At 44.5% G+C, this 17,664-nt stretch overlaps 1 protein-coding gene across 1 annotated transcript in view; it reads left to right on the forward strand.

Annotated features, from left to right (window-relative positions):
• Nucleotides 1-4,296: 4,296 nt before the first annotated feature.
• LOC146059111 (zinc finger E-box-binding homeobox protein zag-1-like) overlaps nt 4,297-17,664 on the forward strand; it is a 72,287-nt gene continuing 58,919 nt past the window's right edge. Inside the window, exon 1 of the mRNA XM_083171233.1 lies at nt 4,297-4,410. Within this exon, the coding sequence (XP_083027359.1) occupies nt 4,320-4,410 (91 nt within the window). The 5' untranslated portion in view covers nt 4,297-4,319. The remainder of the gene's footprint in view (nt 4,411-17,664) is intronic.

A 17,664-nucleotide genomic window follows, 5' to 3' on the forward strand; every position in this document is an offset into this window, starting at 1 on the left:
GGAAAATGTGGTGTGGTCACTCAACAGGGGGCATGTGCTTGAGTGTAGTGTACAACACCATATACAACTTCTACACATTATGCAACAAAATACTAGACCCCATTATACTTGCCCCTTACACATGATGCCAAATGGAATGAGCCAAAATTCACATAATGCCACACGGATTGAGCCAAAATTCAAATAATGCCACATGGATTGTGTCAAAATTCACATCAAGCCACACGGATTGAGCCAAAATTCACATAATGCCACATGGATTGAGCCAAAATCCAAATAGTACCACATGGATTGTGTCAAAATTCACATAATGCCACACGGATTGAGCCAAAATTTACATAATAACACACGGATTGAGCCAAAATTCACATATTGCCACACGGATTGAGCCAAAATTCACATAATGCCACACGGATTGAGCCAAAATTCACATAATGCCACACGGATTGTGACAAAATTCACATAATGCCACACGGATTAAGCCAAAATTCACATAATGCCACACGGATTGAGCCAGAATTCACATAATGCCACACAGATTAAGCCAAAATTCACAATACGTTTCATAAACAGGAACATTGTCCACCAAAGGCGCGCATTTAACATTTACACCATAATGTCCATTACACGTTAAGTTACACGCCATTATATCCATTATGCATTATGTCAAACACCATAATGCCTATTAAAAATTATGCTACATAAGTGCTGCTTATCTACATGCTCATTGCCAAGGGTTCCATGCTCATTGCCAGAGGTTCCATGCTCATTGCCATGTGGGATTACATGCTCATTGCCAAGGGGAATACATGCTCGCGGTAAATGGGGGACAGCCGCCGCCAGGCAGAAGTGATAGCCACTGACAGTGGCAGAGCCTGGCTGTATTCAGAGCACTGCAGGTCCAGGCTATTTGAAATAATACCGCTTTCATACCAGAAAATGCATTCCCAGGTTGGCCCCTTTTACACCAGCCTAGTCCCTGCATTTTCTTGTGTGAGGGGGAGAGAAAACCACCCCTCCCCCCCTTTAACCAGTTATCTTATCTAACCGGCTATATCTTCAGAACCAACTGACCCATTTACATGAGACAAATATCATATTGAAGAACTTTTGAGTGGGCTTTGAATGATTTTGGTCCAGTGAAACATGAACGTTTGGTTCCAGAGTAATCTGCCCTCAAAGAACATGAACAGCCATGAAATTACATTTCAAAAATAAAAAAAATTAGTTTACACGTAATATCTCTGGAACCGATTGACCGATATTGACCAGCCTGATATCATATTGAAGGCCCAGCGATTTGGAATTGAATGCGATCAACCACAAGCTTCTGTTATGCCAGGGTGGGACTGGCAGCCGTCAGAACCGGGTGGGGGTCGGAATTGACGGGTCCCATATTATCCTATGGGGAAAAAAACGTTACAGCTTTGCCAGGCGATATCTCTGGTTCCCGGGGGGCTAGAGACACGGGGCTGGGCTCATTGGAAAGCCCTGGTCCTCAGCTACAAAATGAAATGACAGGGGGGGCACGTGCCCGGGTGCCCCCCCCCCCCCCCCCCCTGAATCCGCCACTGCTTCTGGACCAATTCAGACCTTCCACATGGCCAGCGTTCAGTCTAAACGCCATTCTGACCTTGCAAATCAATGCAATCACTGTGCAAATGGATGCGCATGGCTACTATACTGTATACTGATAGGTTAATTGGCTTCCAACAAAAATTAACCCAAGAGTGAATGTGTGTGCGTGTACATGTAGTAGGGAATATAGATTGTAAGCTCCACTGGGGCAGGGACTGATGTGATTGTTCAAATATTCTCTGTAAAGCGCTGCGGAATATGTGTGCTATATAAGAAACTGATAATAAATAAAAAATAAATAAACATATTGAAACAAAAAAAAGTTCAATGCAATATCTGCACTAAAATAATCTAGAATAAAGGTGATATGGATGAATCAAACTCAGACTGTACTATATAATAGTTTATTACCCACACATAATCATAAAATTGAAACAAACAACCAGAGGTGGAGCTGTAAATGTATTTAAAAATTACGGAACGCGTCCTCCGACCTTTTCATAACCCCACTATCCACGTCGGCGTGGAGTTTATCTTATATAGTGTGCCGAGCGTAGCGAGCCACCGAGCCCGAAGCGTGGCGAGGGGACGCGGAATACATGTAAAGTAATCCGCGTCCCCTGGCGGGGCTCGATGTGCTCGCCAAGCTTCGGGCTCGGTGGCTCGCTGCGCTCTCCACACTATATAAAGTGAACTCCACGCCGACGTGGATAGTGGGGGAATGAAACCGTCGGAGGACGCGTTCAGCCGCCGCTCGCCACGCTTCGGGGTGGTGTGGATAGTGAGCGGGTACGTAAAACATCATTGTATGTCATACAATGATATTATGGTATAGCTAATGTCATGGCATCGCACACCCTATTGCGGGAGGTGCGATGCGATCCCCCGGGGCATACAAAGCAGTGAATAAATTACATTAAAAAATCGCATCGCATGACCCTTAAAATAGCCCATGCGATGCAATGCGATTTTCCTGCGGTGCCGTACGGAAGGAACTTGGACGCCGTGATAATACACAAGTACCAAAATGACTTACCATCAATGCATCATATAATTACCAAGTCCTTCTATGGACACTACCCTTTTAAAGCTGTATTCTCTGGTCACTAAGCCCATATAAGCGAATCTGTCCAGTTCAATACTGTGAAACAGACATCTGTACTTCTATGTACAGTAGTATGGAGTGTTCGGGCCGCCTGGGGGGTTGTTACCTCTCCCAGAATGGAGCTCCTCACTTGTGGCTTTGTGCCATCAATGGAATCAATATTGAAACAGCAGAGGCTGTGGCTGTGAGCATCCTGGTCTCCCTTAAGCCGTCAAAGCAATCATGTCTTAGGAAAAGGCATTGAGTATATACTGCATAGGATCATAATTGCCCTTTACTACTTTTGCCTATCCTGGATAACACTGCTGCTGGTTAATTTGTTATATTATTAAATGATTCTATGGCAGCATGGATGGTGTAATGGTTAGCATTACTGCCTCACAGCACTGAGGTCGTGGGTTCAATACCCACCATGGCCCTAACTGTGCGTAGTTTCTATATTCTCCCTGTACTTGCATAGGTTTCCTCCGGGCACTCCGGTTTCCTACCACAATCCAAAAATATACTGGTAGGTTAATTGGCTCCCAAAAAATTAACCCTATAATGTCTGTGTGCGCGTCTACATGTGGTAGGGAATATAGATTGTAAGCTCCACTGGGGCAGGGACTGATGTGAATGTTCAAATATTCCCTGTAAAGTGCTGTGGAATCTGTGTGCGCTATATAAGAAACTGGGTACTTGTGTATTATAGCGGCGCCCCCGATGTACATCGCGCAATGTTTTTATCGCATCGCATGCCATGCACCCAATGGCATGCGATGCAGAGTTGAGAATAGAAAGTGTGGCGAGCCCGAAGCGTGGCGAGCCCCGCGAGGGGACGCCGATACCTGTGAAGGTATCGGCGTCCCCTCGCGGGGCTCGCTGCGCTCGCCACACTTCGGGCTCGCCACACTTTCTATTCTCGACTCCGCATCGCATCGCATGCCATCGGGTGCATCACCGACGTGGAGAGTGGGGGTATGAAAAGGTCGGAGGACGCGTACCGCCGCCGCTCGCCATGCTTCGGGTTCACGTTTATAGTGGGGGTGGCGCGGGGGTGCATTTAACATTGTAAGCACCCATTAGGGTGCTTATACAATTTTTAATCGCATCGCATTGTATGGCATTGTATGCCATACACAATGTCATACAATTTTAAAATTGTATGACATTTTACAATATCGCGCGATATCGCATACCATCACATGCCTTATGGTATGCGATGCGATGGGCGCCGCTATAATACACAAGTACCAGAAACTGCTAATAAATAAAATAAAAATAAAATATAACAGGAATAATTAAGTACTGTGGCTATACAAATGTAATGGACATGACAGTAATATCTGTACTTAAACATCATGTAAGCTAAATGATGTGTAGTGTTTCTTTCAAGGACAACAAAGTAGTTATCAATAAATAGAAAATATTCAGGCTTATTATAACAGTATTGTTATACTCTATAGTGCAATCATTGTCACTGGTTGTGCACAGGGTTAATATGTACTGGGCAGAAGTTCATATTGGGTTTTGAATCACCCGAGGACAGCCCCTCCACATGTGACGTCATAGAGGGAGTTGTGGGGTACTCCCCAGCATGTGAGTGTATGTGTCAGAGACAGAAAGAGAAAGCTGCAGAAACATCAGCACAGATTGGATGTATCGCGGTCCAAACACATGTACATGTACCATGTCTGAGGATTTCAAAGAGAAGCGCAGAAAACAGGCGGAACCCAAGCGAACTCAAGGTGAGTTGTAACACTCCTGTACCACACTTAAGACCAAGATACAGTACAAGTGAAAAAGTTATTTTACCCAGATTAGTTGTAACACTGAAGTGGTTAACAGGCCTTGTGATTGTGTGTGTTTGCTGTTATCTGTCATCACCACCGTTCTTTAAAAATAGACATGCTAGTTTTTTTTTTTTTTTTTTTAAACATATGTGTTAATTTAATTGAATAAAGTTGATATGATACTTACATGTGATTCATTTTTTCATTCTGAGGATCACTGTGTTATATCATTACTCTAGCAAACTGATTAGTACAGTTACAAAGTGTAGAGTGATAAACAACCAGCCAATCTGCTCCTACCAGTCTTTTTTCAAACCCAGCCTGTAACATGGTAATTAGCAGCTGATTGGCTGTCTGTTTATCACAATTTTATCACTTTTTGAAGCTTGATACATCTGACGCAATCTGCTCAAAATGCTATAAAGACTCTCTAAATGCAACAGACAGCGGCTCATGTATTTCAATAACAGTTCCTTTAATTTTCAGAATTGATTGCACAAAATGTTACATCATTTTTGAAATAGCTATTGTCAATTGGGACATAGTAATTACAGCCTGGTATTTTACCAGTAACTATATTAAATGCAATATTGTCAGATCCTAATATTAGTTGATTGAGTTTTACGTGCTATAGCTATATCCGTAAAATGATGTAAATAAAATTGTCATCATTAATAAATCCTGTATAATTGTATAGTGTAATGGAAAATGCTGCACTATATAAGAAACTGTAAATAAAAAAAAGAATTACGCAGTATAGGCAATAGGTGGTTGATCACGTACAGTTACAAGTTATGTCCCACATTGGGCAGAACAGAATTTGTAAAATAATATATCTCACAGTTAGAACTTCCGTATATGCATTGATAACCTCGATTGAGGGAATATTCAGTGATTCTGCTTTTACCAGAATATTCGCAAAGCATAATTCATTACTGTATAGCAGAATGCTCCATTATCACCCATGAGCTAGGACACAAACATGGATTATTATCTGTGACGGAAGATGTCCTAAAACATGAAATTATGATTTGTCAGAGTGAACGTGGAGTAAAAAAAAAGGCTTTTTGTAGTACAGATGTATCATTGCCGTGACAATCGGCACTTGCGACTCTCATGGAGATGGGTGCAATCCCGCTACCGGTCACGAGCGGTGGGGATCTCGCAAGGATGAGCACGGCTATGTCTGTAATTCTGTGAAGCACTATGACTAGTTCTTAAGGTGCCCATACACGTGCCGATATGTGTGCTGTGCATTTTGTACTTCATTTGTGCCGTGCGATTTTGGCACTTGAAGAGGGATGCGATGCGATCTACTGTACTGTGCAGGTGCAATGCGATTTTAGCCACTTTTTTTTCGAGTTTATAGTTAAGTAATGTACATCGCATCGCATATACTACAAAAGTGATGCAATCCTTGGAGAGACTTGTGCTGTTATCCTGGTTCACACGTCTCCATCCGGATTTTCCTTGATAAAATAAGAAAATACACCCTACTACTGGGTTTTCTTACATAAAAAAAAATAACTGTACCATGACCGATCCATGTTTCCAGGGACAGTGTGCATGATTCAGAAATGCATGCTAATGGCTTCACAGCTGCAAATGTGTATGCAGCCGCTGTGTGAAAATATTGTATAGTCAAACTAATAATCTGCACCTCTGACCCAGCGATTGCATGCAAAGATGCAACCATTGGATGCACATTTGGCAAACATTGACCACTAGAGTAACCCTATAGTTGGTCATATTGGCAGTATTGGATAAGATAATAATAATAATAATAATAATTATTATTATTATTATTTTATTTATAAAACGCTCTTTGTCCAATAGGACTCAAGGCGCTTAACAGATAGAATGAATGTAATACAGTACAGAAACAATGATGTACAGAAAAGCTTTTCATAAACAATACTTAAGGGACTGAAGGAAACACTTGAGTAAATATGAAAGTCTTGAGTCTGTTTTGGAAGCATTCTAGAGTGGGGGTCTCGTGAACTGTGCGGGGAAGTGAGTTCCATAAAGTCAGAGCTAAATTTCTACAAGCTCGACCCCCAGATGAATTACGGGAGATCCTAGGTACTGCTAAAAGTCCTTCATCTACAGATCGCAGTAATCTGGTGGGACAGTATGGAATACGAAGCTGCTTCAGGTACCTTGGGCCTTTGTCATGTAGGGCTTTGAAACGCAGTAGATTGATCTTGAAAATTATTTGCCATTTTATTGGCAGCCAGTGAAGGGAGTAGAGAATGGGAGTAATGTGGCTAGAATGGGGCTGTTTAGTTAACAGTCTGGCAGCTGTGTTTTGTACCAGTTGTAATCGGTGCAGTTCTTTTGCTGGGAGCCCAAGGTAAAGGGCATTGCAGTAATCCAAACGAGATGATACAAATGCATGTATGACTTTTGGCAGATCTTCAGATGGGATTAAGTGTTTGATTCTGGCTATGTTCCTCAGATGAAAGAATGAGGATTTGATTGTGGCTGATATCTGATGTTTAAGTGTCAATCCACCATCCAGCACCACGCCAAGATTCCGCACAGGATCAGAGTTTTGTAATTCTGTACCTCCAAGTGTCAGTCCAGTTGGGTGGCTGTGCTGCAGTATTGTCCATTGATGTTGAGGTCCTATCATAAGGAGCGCTCTGTTTTATCAGGATTCAGTCTCAGCCAACTGGCACTCATCCATTCCTGGAGCTCCGCTAGACATTAGACACTAGTCATTTAGGGTTATTATTGGGTTTTCAGTTCCCGGAGCAAAGGACAAGTACAGCTGTGTGTCATCTGCATAGCAGTGGTAGGCAAGGCAATGGCGCCTAATTATTTCACCCAGTGGCAGCATGTACACTGCAAAGAGCATGGGGGATAATATAGAAGTATAAGATATCCCCCTGAGCACAACAAAGGCGGATGCCCCCATAATAAGCAAGGCTTTCAGAACAGGTGGTGTGGCCCTGCTGACGTCACTAAAGGGGACATGGCTTCTTGGCAATTCCCATGCCTGGAGGAAGATGGGGGTTGCCTTATCTTTTTACATTGACTAACAATATAGTGCAACTCATAAGGCCCCAATAAATTAGGCTGACTTGTTCTAAAGACAAGGCTGACCCAATTTTTCTGTGAGCCCCCGGTAGCTCCTTGGGAAGCTCACATACCATTTGGCACTTGATGTGCCATTTTTTACATGTGAGAAATAACATGCGATTTACCACATGTAACCAGTGAGCTGCCGTTGGCAGTGAGGAACAATGGGGCGGGTGGAAGGCGCTGAGCTGCGGCGGGCGGTGAGGAGCAGTGGGATGGACATCGGGTGCTGAGCAGTGGGCGGTGATCAGCGGGACAGGCACGCCGCGTACTCTTGGCACTCTCAAACAATCAGCGGCCTTCTTTCCGGGTGGCCGCTGATTGGCTGAGAGAGAGCTCTCAGCCAATTAGAGGCCGTCTAGTCATTTGACACATTTTAAAAAAAATTCTAATACCTGACGGCGTGCCTGTCCCGCTGATCACCATCTGCCCCACTGCTCCTCAGCACCCACTGCTGCTCAGCACCCACCCCCTGGAGGTAGGACATGCAGAAAGGTGTGTGCCCCTGGTGTGGTACCACTGGAATCAGACTGGATACATTCACTGATGTGAATGTTCAAAAATATTCTCTGGAAAGCGCTGCAGAATATGTGTGCGCTGTATAAGAAACTGTTAAAAAATAAATAATAAATAAATAAAAAGCACCCGTGATGTGCTGCTGATGGGTCCAATCCAACAGATTGAACCTGCAGCAGGTTCAATCTGTAGGGTCTGACCTGCACATCCGATTTGGAATGCTTTCTCGGCCCGATCCGTCAGAATAGGGCAAAATCGGACCAAACTGGATAAGTGTATGATGGCCTTTAAGCTGGGCATACACTAGGGCAGTGGTTCCCAAACTTTTTGGACTCACCACGCCCTAGAGTATCAGAAATAATTTTGTAGCACCCCTAGCCCAAAAGTACTTTAGAAAAAAATATTACATTAATTAAATCATGGTACTATGTCCTCCTTAGGCTCAGTTATGTGGGGAGCGACAGGATTCACTTTGGTTTTGTCAAATATTTTATGATTGGAAGCCACAAGCACATGTTTTGCTTATTACATTAACTATAAATAATTTGAATTGGTCACAGACCACCAAGCCAGGGAACTCCTGCAAGGGCTCCGCGGCACCCCAGGGTGCCACGGCACACAGTTTGGGAACCACTGCACTAGGGTGTTATATCCCTTCTTAGAAGTTGCCCGCAATCCCCCCTTGAGCTGCCTGTCCTTTTGATTGCTGCAAATGAATGAATGAAAAGAGAGAAATTGCATGTGAATCGCCCTAGTGTATGGGGGGCTTTAGTCTGCAGATATCATGCACTTATTACTTTGATATTTCCTTGGATTTAGACGAGCATATTTTCAATATGGAAGAGACATTTTTTGAATGTGAGGGCTGAAGAAAGAGAACAAAACTGGGAAATGTTATGAAATGTGGGAGAGTTTTATAGCAACTTTTTCAACAGATGGGTGCCAGATGACGCTCCAACAGTCGGGATTCCAACAATCAGTATACTGACATCGGAATCCCGAATGTTAAATGCCCGGCAGTCGGGATCCTGACTAACAGGGGCTATTCTCCCTTGTGGGGGTCCACAACCCCCATTGAAGAAGAATAGTACCGAGCCTGCAAGGGGCATCTTAGCGCTCGCCCCCTGTCTGAATACTGGTGGTTGGGATTCCGATGTCGGTATATTGACCATCGGAATCCCAACTGTCGGAGCTTTCTACCACACACCAACAGATATTCAAACCCAAATTCAAAATTCCTTAAGTAAACCCTCCTGGTGAATGTTAGATGGTGATCCTCCTATTGCAGTAAAATGTTAGGGGATTATATGCAACATAAAAAAATCCAAATATGGATGCAAATATGCATGAAAAATACTTCAAATATGCATAAAAAGTGTTAAAATATGCTACATTAAATAATAAAAAAAGTAATTTTTCACTTCTTTATTTAAAAATCAGCATACAATTAGTTGCAAATAAACCTCAAAAATAGGCCCACAGCATCTGCAGATGTCTAGCGCTATACACAGGATTTTTTTTCTTACTGGCTGCTACAGCATACTGCAGCGTCCAAAGCTCTTCTTGCATCAACTACACGGACCCTCATCTTCAGCGCCGATGGATCAAATGTCAGCATAGCGTGTGAGGGCGGAGCAGTGGAAGGATTCCTTGCCGCATACTCACTGTGACACGGCATTTCCTCCGCGCCGCGTGATGTTACAACTCTTCCGCCCACCTCCTTTGCTGCAGAAGTCTGTCTCTTGGTGTATAGTCCCAGGCCAGGGGCAGTTAAAGGTTCAGGAGCTTCGTAAAGGCATCTGCCCCGACTGACTTTTATCTACATGGATTGGCAGCCTAGAGCAGTGTCAGACATATTGTACATTTAAGGTCCCCCACACTGCGCACATATTGCCCCAGCCTGCACACTCTACCACTACCTGGCCAGCAGCAGCAGGGCAAAGCACTGCAGTGACTCGCAGGTGGGAAGAGGACGGGGCCTAAAATATGCACCAATACTAGATTTTAGGTAAAATATGCAATAACCAGTGAGAATGGGCAAAATATGCAAATGCATATGCAAATATGCAAATGAATATAATCCTGTCTCTACTTATTATGTTCCAAGTGACCTAACAGTAATCTCTGTATTTATTTGCTTGTCATTTATTGTGCCCAACTTTTATAGTTTCTTACGCTGAAACAAAGTGTCCACTTAATCATACATTGATATTTCACTTTATCTAGACTGGTCTGTTCATACCTTACTACCACTGTATGTTGAACATTTCTACCCATGGTTATGGGCACATGGCCCTTATTCTGATCGGTGCGGAAATTCCCGCATGCGGACGGACCGCCGATGTTGATTGTCTGCGCATGTGCAGAGGTCACTCTGCGCATGTGCAGGCGATTTCGCCGCACGGATTCTTTATACGCCGCACAGGGGGCGTAGAGGGGCGTGAGGGGCTACTTAGCCTCATTACCCTATGCATACGCCCCCCGTTTCATGGGCGTTCCCATGCAAACGCGGGGCGTATGCATGGTAATGAGGCCGTGACGCGTGGGTACGGGGCGGGCATCTGACATCGCCGGATGTCAGCTGCCCGCCCCTATACATGATTTCACACGGACAAGTGTCCGTGTGGTCTTGTGTTGCGGGACCTGGTGGAGCGTGCGGCCCTGCATTCGATGTTCGGCGACCATCGAATGCAGGGGCTGCTCCCACCATGGAGGAGGCGTATCCCCGTACAATTTCATGCGGATCGCCACATATCCGCATACGGACGGCAGGTGGCGATCCGTATGGAAGGCGGGGATTCGCCTGCACGGTTGCGGCCGCATATTCTGATCGGGCCGCACCGATCAGAATAAGGGCCATTCTGATGTAATGTGTGAGATGTAATCAGGGCCGGCTCTACCATTAGGCAACTTTAGGCAGCTGCCTAGGGTGCCAGGCTCTGTCTATCAAAAAGTAAGGAGGTCTGTGAGGATTTTTGTTGTACTTAATGCAGGTGGTTGCTGCAAAACTTCTAAGACCTCACCTCCATACTATCCCTTGAGGCATACTTCCCTATTTTGTTGCCGCCTCCCCTTTGTACTCTGTTGTGGGTGGCAGCCTCCAGGTAAGGCAGGAGGCAGGAGACTTGCCAACCTTCCCAAGGTAGGGCTCGGAGGACCATTTAATTTTTTGGGAGCCCTCACCGCCATTCCAGAATGTTTGTCAAGTATGACTTAAGGGGTATTGGTGGCAGTATGGGTGAAAGGGGGGGGGGGGGGTGCAGTAAGTGATGTTTTGCCTAGGGTGCTGTGAAGCCTTACACCGGCCCTGGATGTAATAGGATAAGAGAATCAGAAAGTGAGAGATTTGGTAAGAAATCAGGAGTTTTTTAAAGCGGCAATCATTTATACTTCAATACCAGATTGATTTTGCAGTGTAAATGATTGCCGCTTAAAAAAAACTGTTGATTTCTTACTAAATCTCTCACTGTCTGATTCACTCACCCTATCACATTTCACCCATTGAATATGTTTATGATTTTGGGGACTTCTCATTGCTTCAATAATAAAATATATATACAGGTATACTGTACTTGTTCACGGCGGCCCCCACAAATGAATACGTATATACATGCCATTAAAGCATACCAACATTTCAATGCAACAGCATTTTCGTCGGGTACTACCCTGACGAAAATGCTGTTGCATTGAAACATTGGTATGCTTTAATGCAGGCATGTCCAACGTTGGCCCTCCAGATGTTTTGAAACTACACATCCCAGCATGCTTTGCAATAGTTTTAGCATTCTCTAATAGTAAAACTGTGGCAAAGCATGCTGGGATGTGTAGTTTCACAACATCTGGAGGGCCAACGTTGGACATGCCTGCTTTAATGGCATGTATATGCATCTTCATTTATGAATGTCGCCGTGAACAAGTACAGCATTGTGGGAAACCTTGCATTTTGATTCCTATTACGGATGGCAATGGAACAGTTACATTTGTATCAGTGAGTGCTAGAAATAAAAACCTATATACTGTATATACTTCTAAATGGGATGCGGTCATTTGGTCTACTGCATTATGGTCGACAGTCATTAGGTCGAATCCATTAGGTCGACATGCTAAAAGGTCGACATGACTCTAGGTCGACATGGGAAAAGGTCGACATGATTCTAGTTCGAAAGGTCATTAGTTCGACAGGTCATTAGTTCGACAAGGTCATTAGTTCGACATTGTCTATGTCGACATTCACAAGGTCGACATGGAGTTTTTCACTGTTTTTTGAGCCGACATGTGCCGACAGGTGGTATTTCATGCCCTACCATCCACTAGGGCGTGGTGGGAGAATAAAATAGTGTGCCGAGCGTAGCGAGGCACCGTGCCCGACGCATTGCGAGCGCAGCGAGCGATGCGAGGGAATGCAGTGCACTTTAAACTGTGTCCATGTCGACTGTGTTGACATTCAGGCAAAAAAACAGTGAAAAACCCCATGTCGACCTTGTGAATGTCGACATAGACAATGTCGAACTAATGACCTTGTCGAACTAATGACCTGTCGAACTAATGACCTTTCGACCTAGAATCATGTCGACCTTTTCCCATGTCGACCTAGAGTCATGTCAACCTTTTAGCATGTCGACCTAATGGATTCGACCTAATGACTTTCGACCATAATGCAATAGACCAAATGATCCCAACCCTTCTAAATACGGGGGGCGCTCATAAACAACAATTGGCACCATGACAGGGTTCTAACTGCTAGAGGATATGAGGGGTTAATGCAGCAAGTTTTTACAAGTTTCGATTGTGTGGTCACCGCATTACAGTGCATATCTTATTTACTTAAGATTTTCTTGTACACACTTCTTACACTCCTACTCACAGCAAAAGGTCCCCGAAGTCCTGTGACTCATAGAGGCCGGCCGCTGTAGCTCTGTATGTACAGAATATCACTGGAGTCTTCCTGCCAATAATTCCTTCCATGGGGTTCCCCTCCTCATCACAGCATGTACATTAGAATTTTGGCCAATGCTGTTCACAAATGTTCAGCTTCAGTGTATGCAAACATAAACAGTATGTGTAAATAATAGGTAGTGGAATCCTTTTAGGTTCTACAGGCAGTTACATATATAATGGATTCGGACACATTGTAGTGACTATTTATTAAGAATTTAAAAACATTTCCGGGCATACCACCGAAGTGGTTTACCCTTTGAGTGCCAACATCTCAGTGAGAGATGCACAAAATATCCATTAAAAATGCAGGCGTCACTCACATTTGTTATATAAATTCAAATAAAAAATGTTGTGTAAAAGATGATTATCTTTCCTTTACAGGCATAAGGTAAACATTACAGGTCATTATGATGACTAAAACTGTTTGCTTGGTAATTTTTTACACTTATTTTGACAAATTGCCTTGGCACCTAAAGGGTTAAAAAAAAAACCTGAAAAAAATATATATATATTTTTTTCTATGTGATCAACATAGGAAATGTTATGCTGAGCTATAGGAGGACAGCAGATGTACGTGAACCACTTTCTCTGCCTTATACTGTACATGGGGCTTAATTCAGTGACAACTCCCAGCATAGCATGCGGGGAACCATGCAGTACATCAAGGCCACCCCACATGCCGCTCCCCCCCAGCCATGTGATTGCAAAATTTTGCAAATGCACCTCTATTATGCAATGTCAGGACCACACCCCTGTAACGCCATGCCAGCCCCCCGTGTCACTGGCTCCCATTGCATTATCCTGAACGTGACTGAACTTTAAGAGCCTGCGCATGTGCAGATCACTGAAATTGCTGATTAACAATTTTTAGTAATTAGCATTTAATGCTGAATAAGGACCATAGACTTTAGCAGAGGAGTTCAAATAAATAGGGAGTAGCTAAACATACTTGCCTACTTTTGAAAACTAGTTTCAGAGAGATTATAGTTGGTAGTAGAATTTTGCACAGCACCCCACTGAGGGTGTGTGTCATGCTCCCCCCAAAGGGCGTGTCTAGTCCCATATATGGAGAGATTATGAAAAGAGATACTGCTACATCTGAGAGGATTCTTGTAAAATTACTTATATCCAAATGTAGATGAGCCCCAAAGCAGTTAGTAAGAGATACTATACTTGGTAAAGTGCTGGGAAATGGCGCTGATGATTCAATGTACATGTCTCTGTCTCGCATTCCTTTTTTCCCCCAAAATGTAACAGTGTAATGTGGGCCAGGTGAAATGAGGGAGATTGCTAGACTAATGAGGGAGAGAGGGAGATTGCTGCTATTTCAGGGAGTCTCCTGCAGAATGCAGGAGGGTAGGCAACTATGGCTCTACATTCTGTAAATACTCTGTTTTACAGGATTTTTAGGGGTCTCTGCTTAAGTAGACTGCCGGGCCGTTCCTTTCAGGGGGATGGACGAGAATGGGGCTCACCCATGGAAACACCCAGAATGTTATGGGCGTCCCCATGAAAAAGCTGAACTTTTCCATGGGTATGCGGGCGGGCCAATGCCTGCCGGGGGCGGGTAGCTGATGTCACAGGACATCAGCCGACAGCCCCGTCTTCATTCAGCTGCACGCAAACAACAGTTTTCACTGACTTCTATTTGCAAAGGCAGGAGAAATCATTCGATGTTCGGCGACCATGCAAATGAGGGGATGTGTTTTCGTTACACCTCCCCTCGCATGTTACCGGGGGGAATCGGGTGTGGCGGGGGCTGGGCCTTCTGACGGGTGGTGGCGGCGTCTCAGGTGCTTGGTAAGCTGTAATGTTCGCAGCATTCTGAGCCAACCTGAATCGGCCCCTTTGTTTTGTGCTGGGAGTTTGAATGCTGATGTCGCATCAGATCATCGGATTTTCTTATTTGTGTCCAAGAATAATTTCTGACCCTTGGATTGGCCGAAACTCTATTCAGAACAGAATGCTCCACACTCCAGGGACCACTGTCCTTCTTCATCTCCCAGCCCCTAGCAGATAAGGGGATTAGTGTGAGGCGTTGGGGGGGAGAGCTGATGAAATATACTGGAAATGGTTTCATAATTTCTGTTTTATAAAGTCTAATATGTGCAGTGTGTCACCGCAATAACTCTAAGGGGTAAATAGTCGGGAGTTCTATTAAAGATGGGATGTTACCTGTAGCAACCTATCTATTTACCATCTTCTAGATAACAGATAAAATCTGATTGGTTGCTATGCAATAATATTTAAATATTATAATACAATGGACTTGTGACACTTGACAACTTGAGAGGGGGGGGGGGGTGCTCAGAACACCCACAACCCTGTCATGTGCCACTGGTGCTTACCCAGCTTAAATATGCTTAGCTGCTAATTTCTGCACCTTACTGTCTCTCCAGTCATCTTCAGTGAAACTCTGTAGATCTATTGAAGATAAGTGGGCAGACTGAGGGGTTTATTCTGGTTGATTCACAAGTCCAGCAGACGCTGCCCTACTAATGCTGATATGCATGCCCCCCCCCCTCGCATGCCGCGTTCATACGCACAGGCTGCAAATGGATGTTTAACATAAAGGCTGTGGGGGTACACCCACATCATTTCATAGTTGACAACCATCGAATGATGTGGAAGGCACACACACATCTAAGGTTGCTCTGAGGTAACCTTAGATATTCGTGGGCATTCAGAAGGAAGTGGGCGGGCAGCTGATAGTGATGTCAGCTGCCCCCCCCCCGGCGCCCACATCACCGAGTGATTTTCATGGGAAAGCCCATTAATGCTGGGAGTTCCCATGGGCAGGACTATCCGCCGCAGCTCCCCACCCAAAATGTTGGGTAAATGCATCTGGCAAATAGTCTGTTTGCCGTGGTCGCACGCACCCGGTGTATGCACCTGCGCAGGAATGCGGCTGCGTTTGCGCATATGCCAAACATCAGTCCCCGTGCGAACATACAGTCCTTGCGAGTGGACCAGAATAACCCCCCCTGAGGGCACAAGCAGTATGAGCTGCCTGCTGACATCATATTGGCCCTTATTCTGATTGACGCGGACTTTACCGCATACTTTCGGATCGCGTCTTTTCGGCGTCTGCGCATGCGTGGAGAACGCAACGCGCATGTGCCACGCCTTGACTCCGTACCAGTTCGGCCAAATCCCGTCCAAAACTGTTCCCCGCAATCAGTCGGGAAATATGGGCGTATTATGGGCGTCATGCGGAATGACACATGGGCGTAGTTTCAAAGTGGGCAAAACGGGGCGGAAACATGGGCGGACACGGGGGAGTACACTTATGTTGGGGGGCGTACATTCGGATACCACTCCGAATGCACGCGATCAAAAAGGGAAGAAATGTGCGGTGTCCACAAGTGTACTATTGCTTTGCGGACACCACTCGTTCATGCGGTAGGCGAACGTACGCCTAATGACTACAAGCATTAACACCTGAACCCAATAGAATCGACTCCTTTACTCATTACTCACTAATAGGACGCTTGTCAGTGCTTTAATTGAAACCATTGCACTTCAATTGCTGTAAGGGTTAATGTGTGCAATGCATGTGTTAGGCATGCTTGTAAGGATATATTGGCATCTAATTGATTCCAATTCCAAATAAGAAGTTTTTTATGAGGATAGGTAATTGAATAAGTGGGTCATGGGATGTATTGCAGAAGATACATAATAGTGGGTTGTTTTGCGTAAATACTCCGCTTACGGGCGGTAGCACCGCTTGGCTCCCGTTCGGATGCGATATTCCCGAGCATACTCTGTAATACTCTGTAAAACCGTAAAGAATCGGAGTGTTTCTCCCGCACACGCATGGTTTGTATGTCGTCCGTAAACACGCCCTGTTCTTAAAGAGTGAGTCCGTCCGAATGCGGAGGACCCGTGGGCGTTTCTACGGACGATGGCCGCACGCGGCAGAACACCGTGGCGTGCGGACCGCTCCGTAAGAATGCGGGAATATCCGCACCAACCAGAATAAGGGCCATTAGCAGAAGAAAGCTTATGAAGGGTGTTCAGAAATGAGAGTCCCTACTTCATGCTTCCAAAAGTCTTATTCTAATTGTGATACTTCATTTTAAAGGAAAATGGTAATCTAACAAACTTGTAATATGTATTGAAAACACTATATTTAAAAAATGTAATGTTTCCTATTGGTCTATTTTCTGTTTTATGTAATGCTCTAGCTTGACGTGCGGGTACCCAGGACCTCCCCAGTTTCCTATGTGAGTGCAGAGTAGCCTTTGAACTGCTGGTGATTCCACTTAACAAGCAGCCTCTGAAGACTGATCTGGCTGTGTGTGAGGCAGGCTAGAGGTACCTGGATGAGACAGGTACACAGTTATATCTGCACCTGTGGAACACTATAAATCTCTCACACCTGCTATCTCAACAACTCCTCCATAAAGGCATGAAATACACACACCAAAATATGTACTAATGGAAAAACCCTGTAACTTGTGAAGCCAAACAGAGCTGTAAGTAACATATGTAACACACATTTTGTAATAATGAACTTGTTTTCTATCCTGTATACTTAAAGACTAGCACTGCCACTCACCTCTAGGGGGGAATTAAAAAAAATTGCTCACTGTCAATCAATAGATAGCACCCGACAGAGCAAGTCAAGTATTGGCACTGACTAGTGTTCTGCTGTTCTGTCATTTTGGG

This window comes from Crinia signifera, chromosome 2 (assembly GCF_055691185.1).
Source record: "Crinia signifera chromosome 2, ASM5569118v1, whole genome shotgun sequence".
Taxonomy (NCBI): domain Eukaryota; kingdom Metazoa; phylum Chordata; class Amphibia; order Anura; family Myobatrachidae; genus Crinia; species Crinia signifera.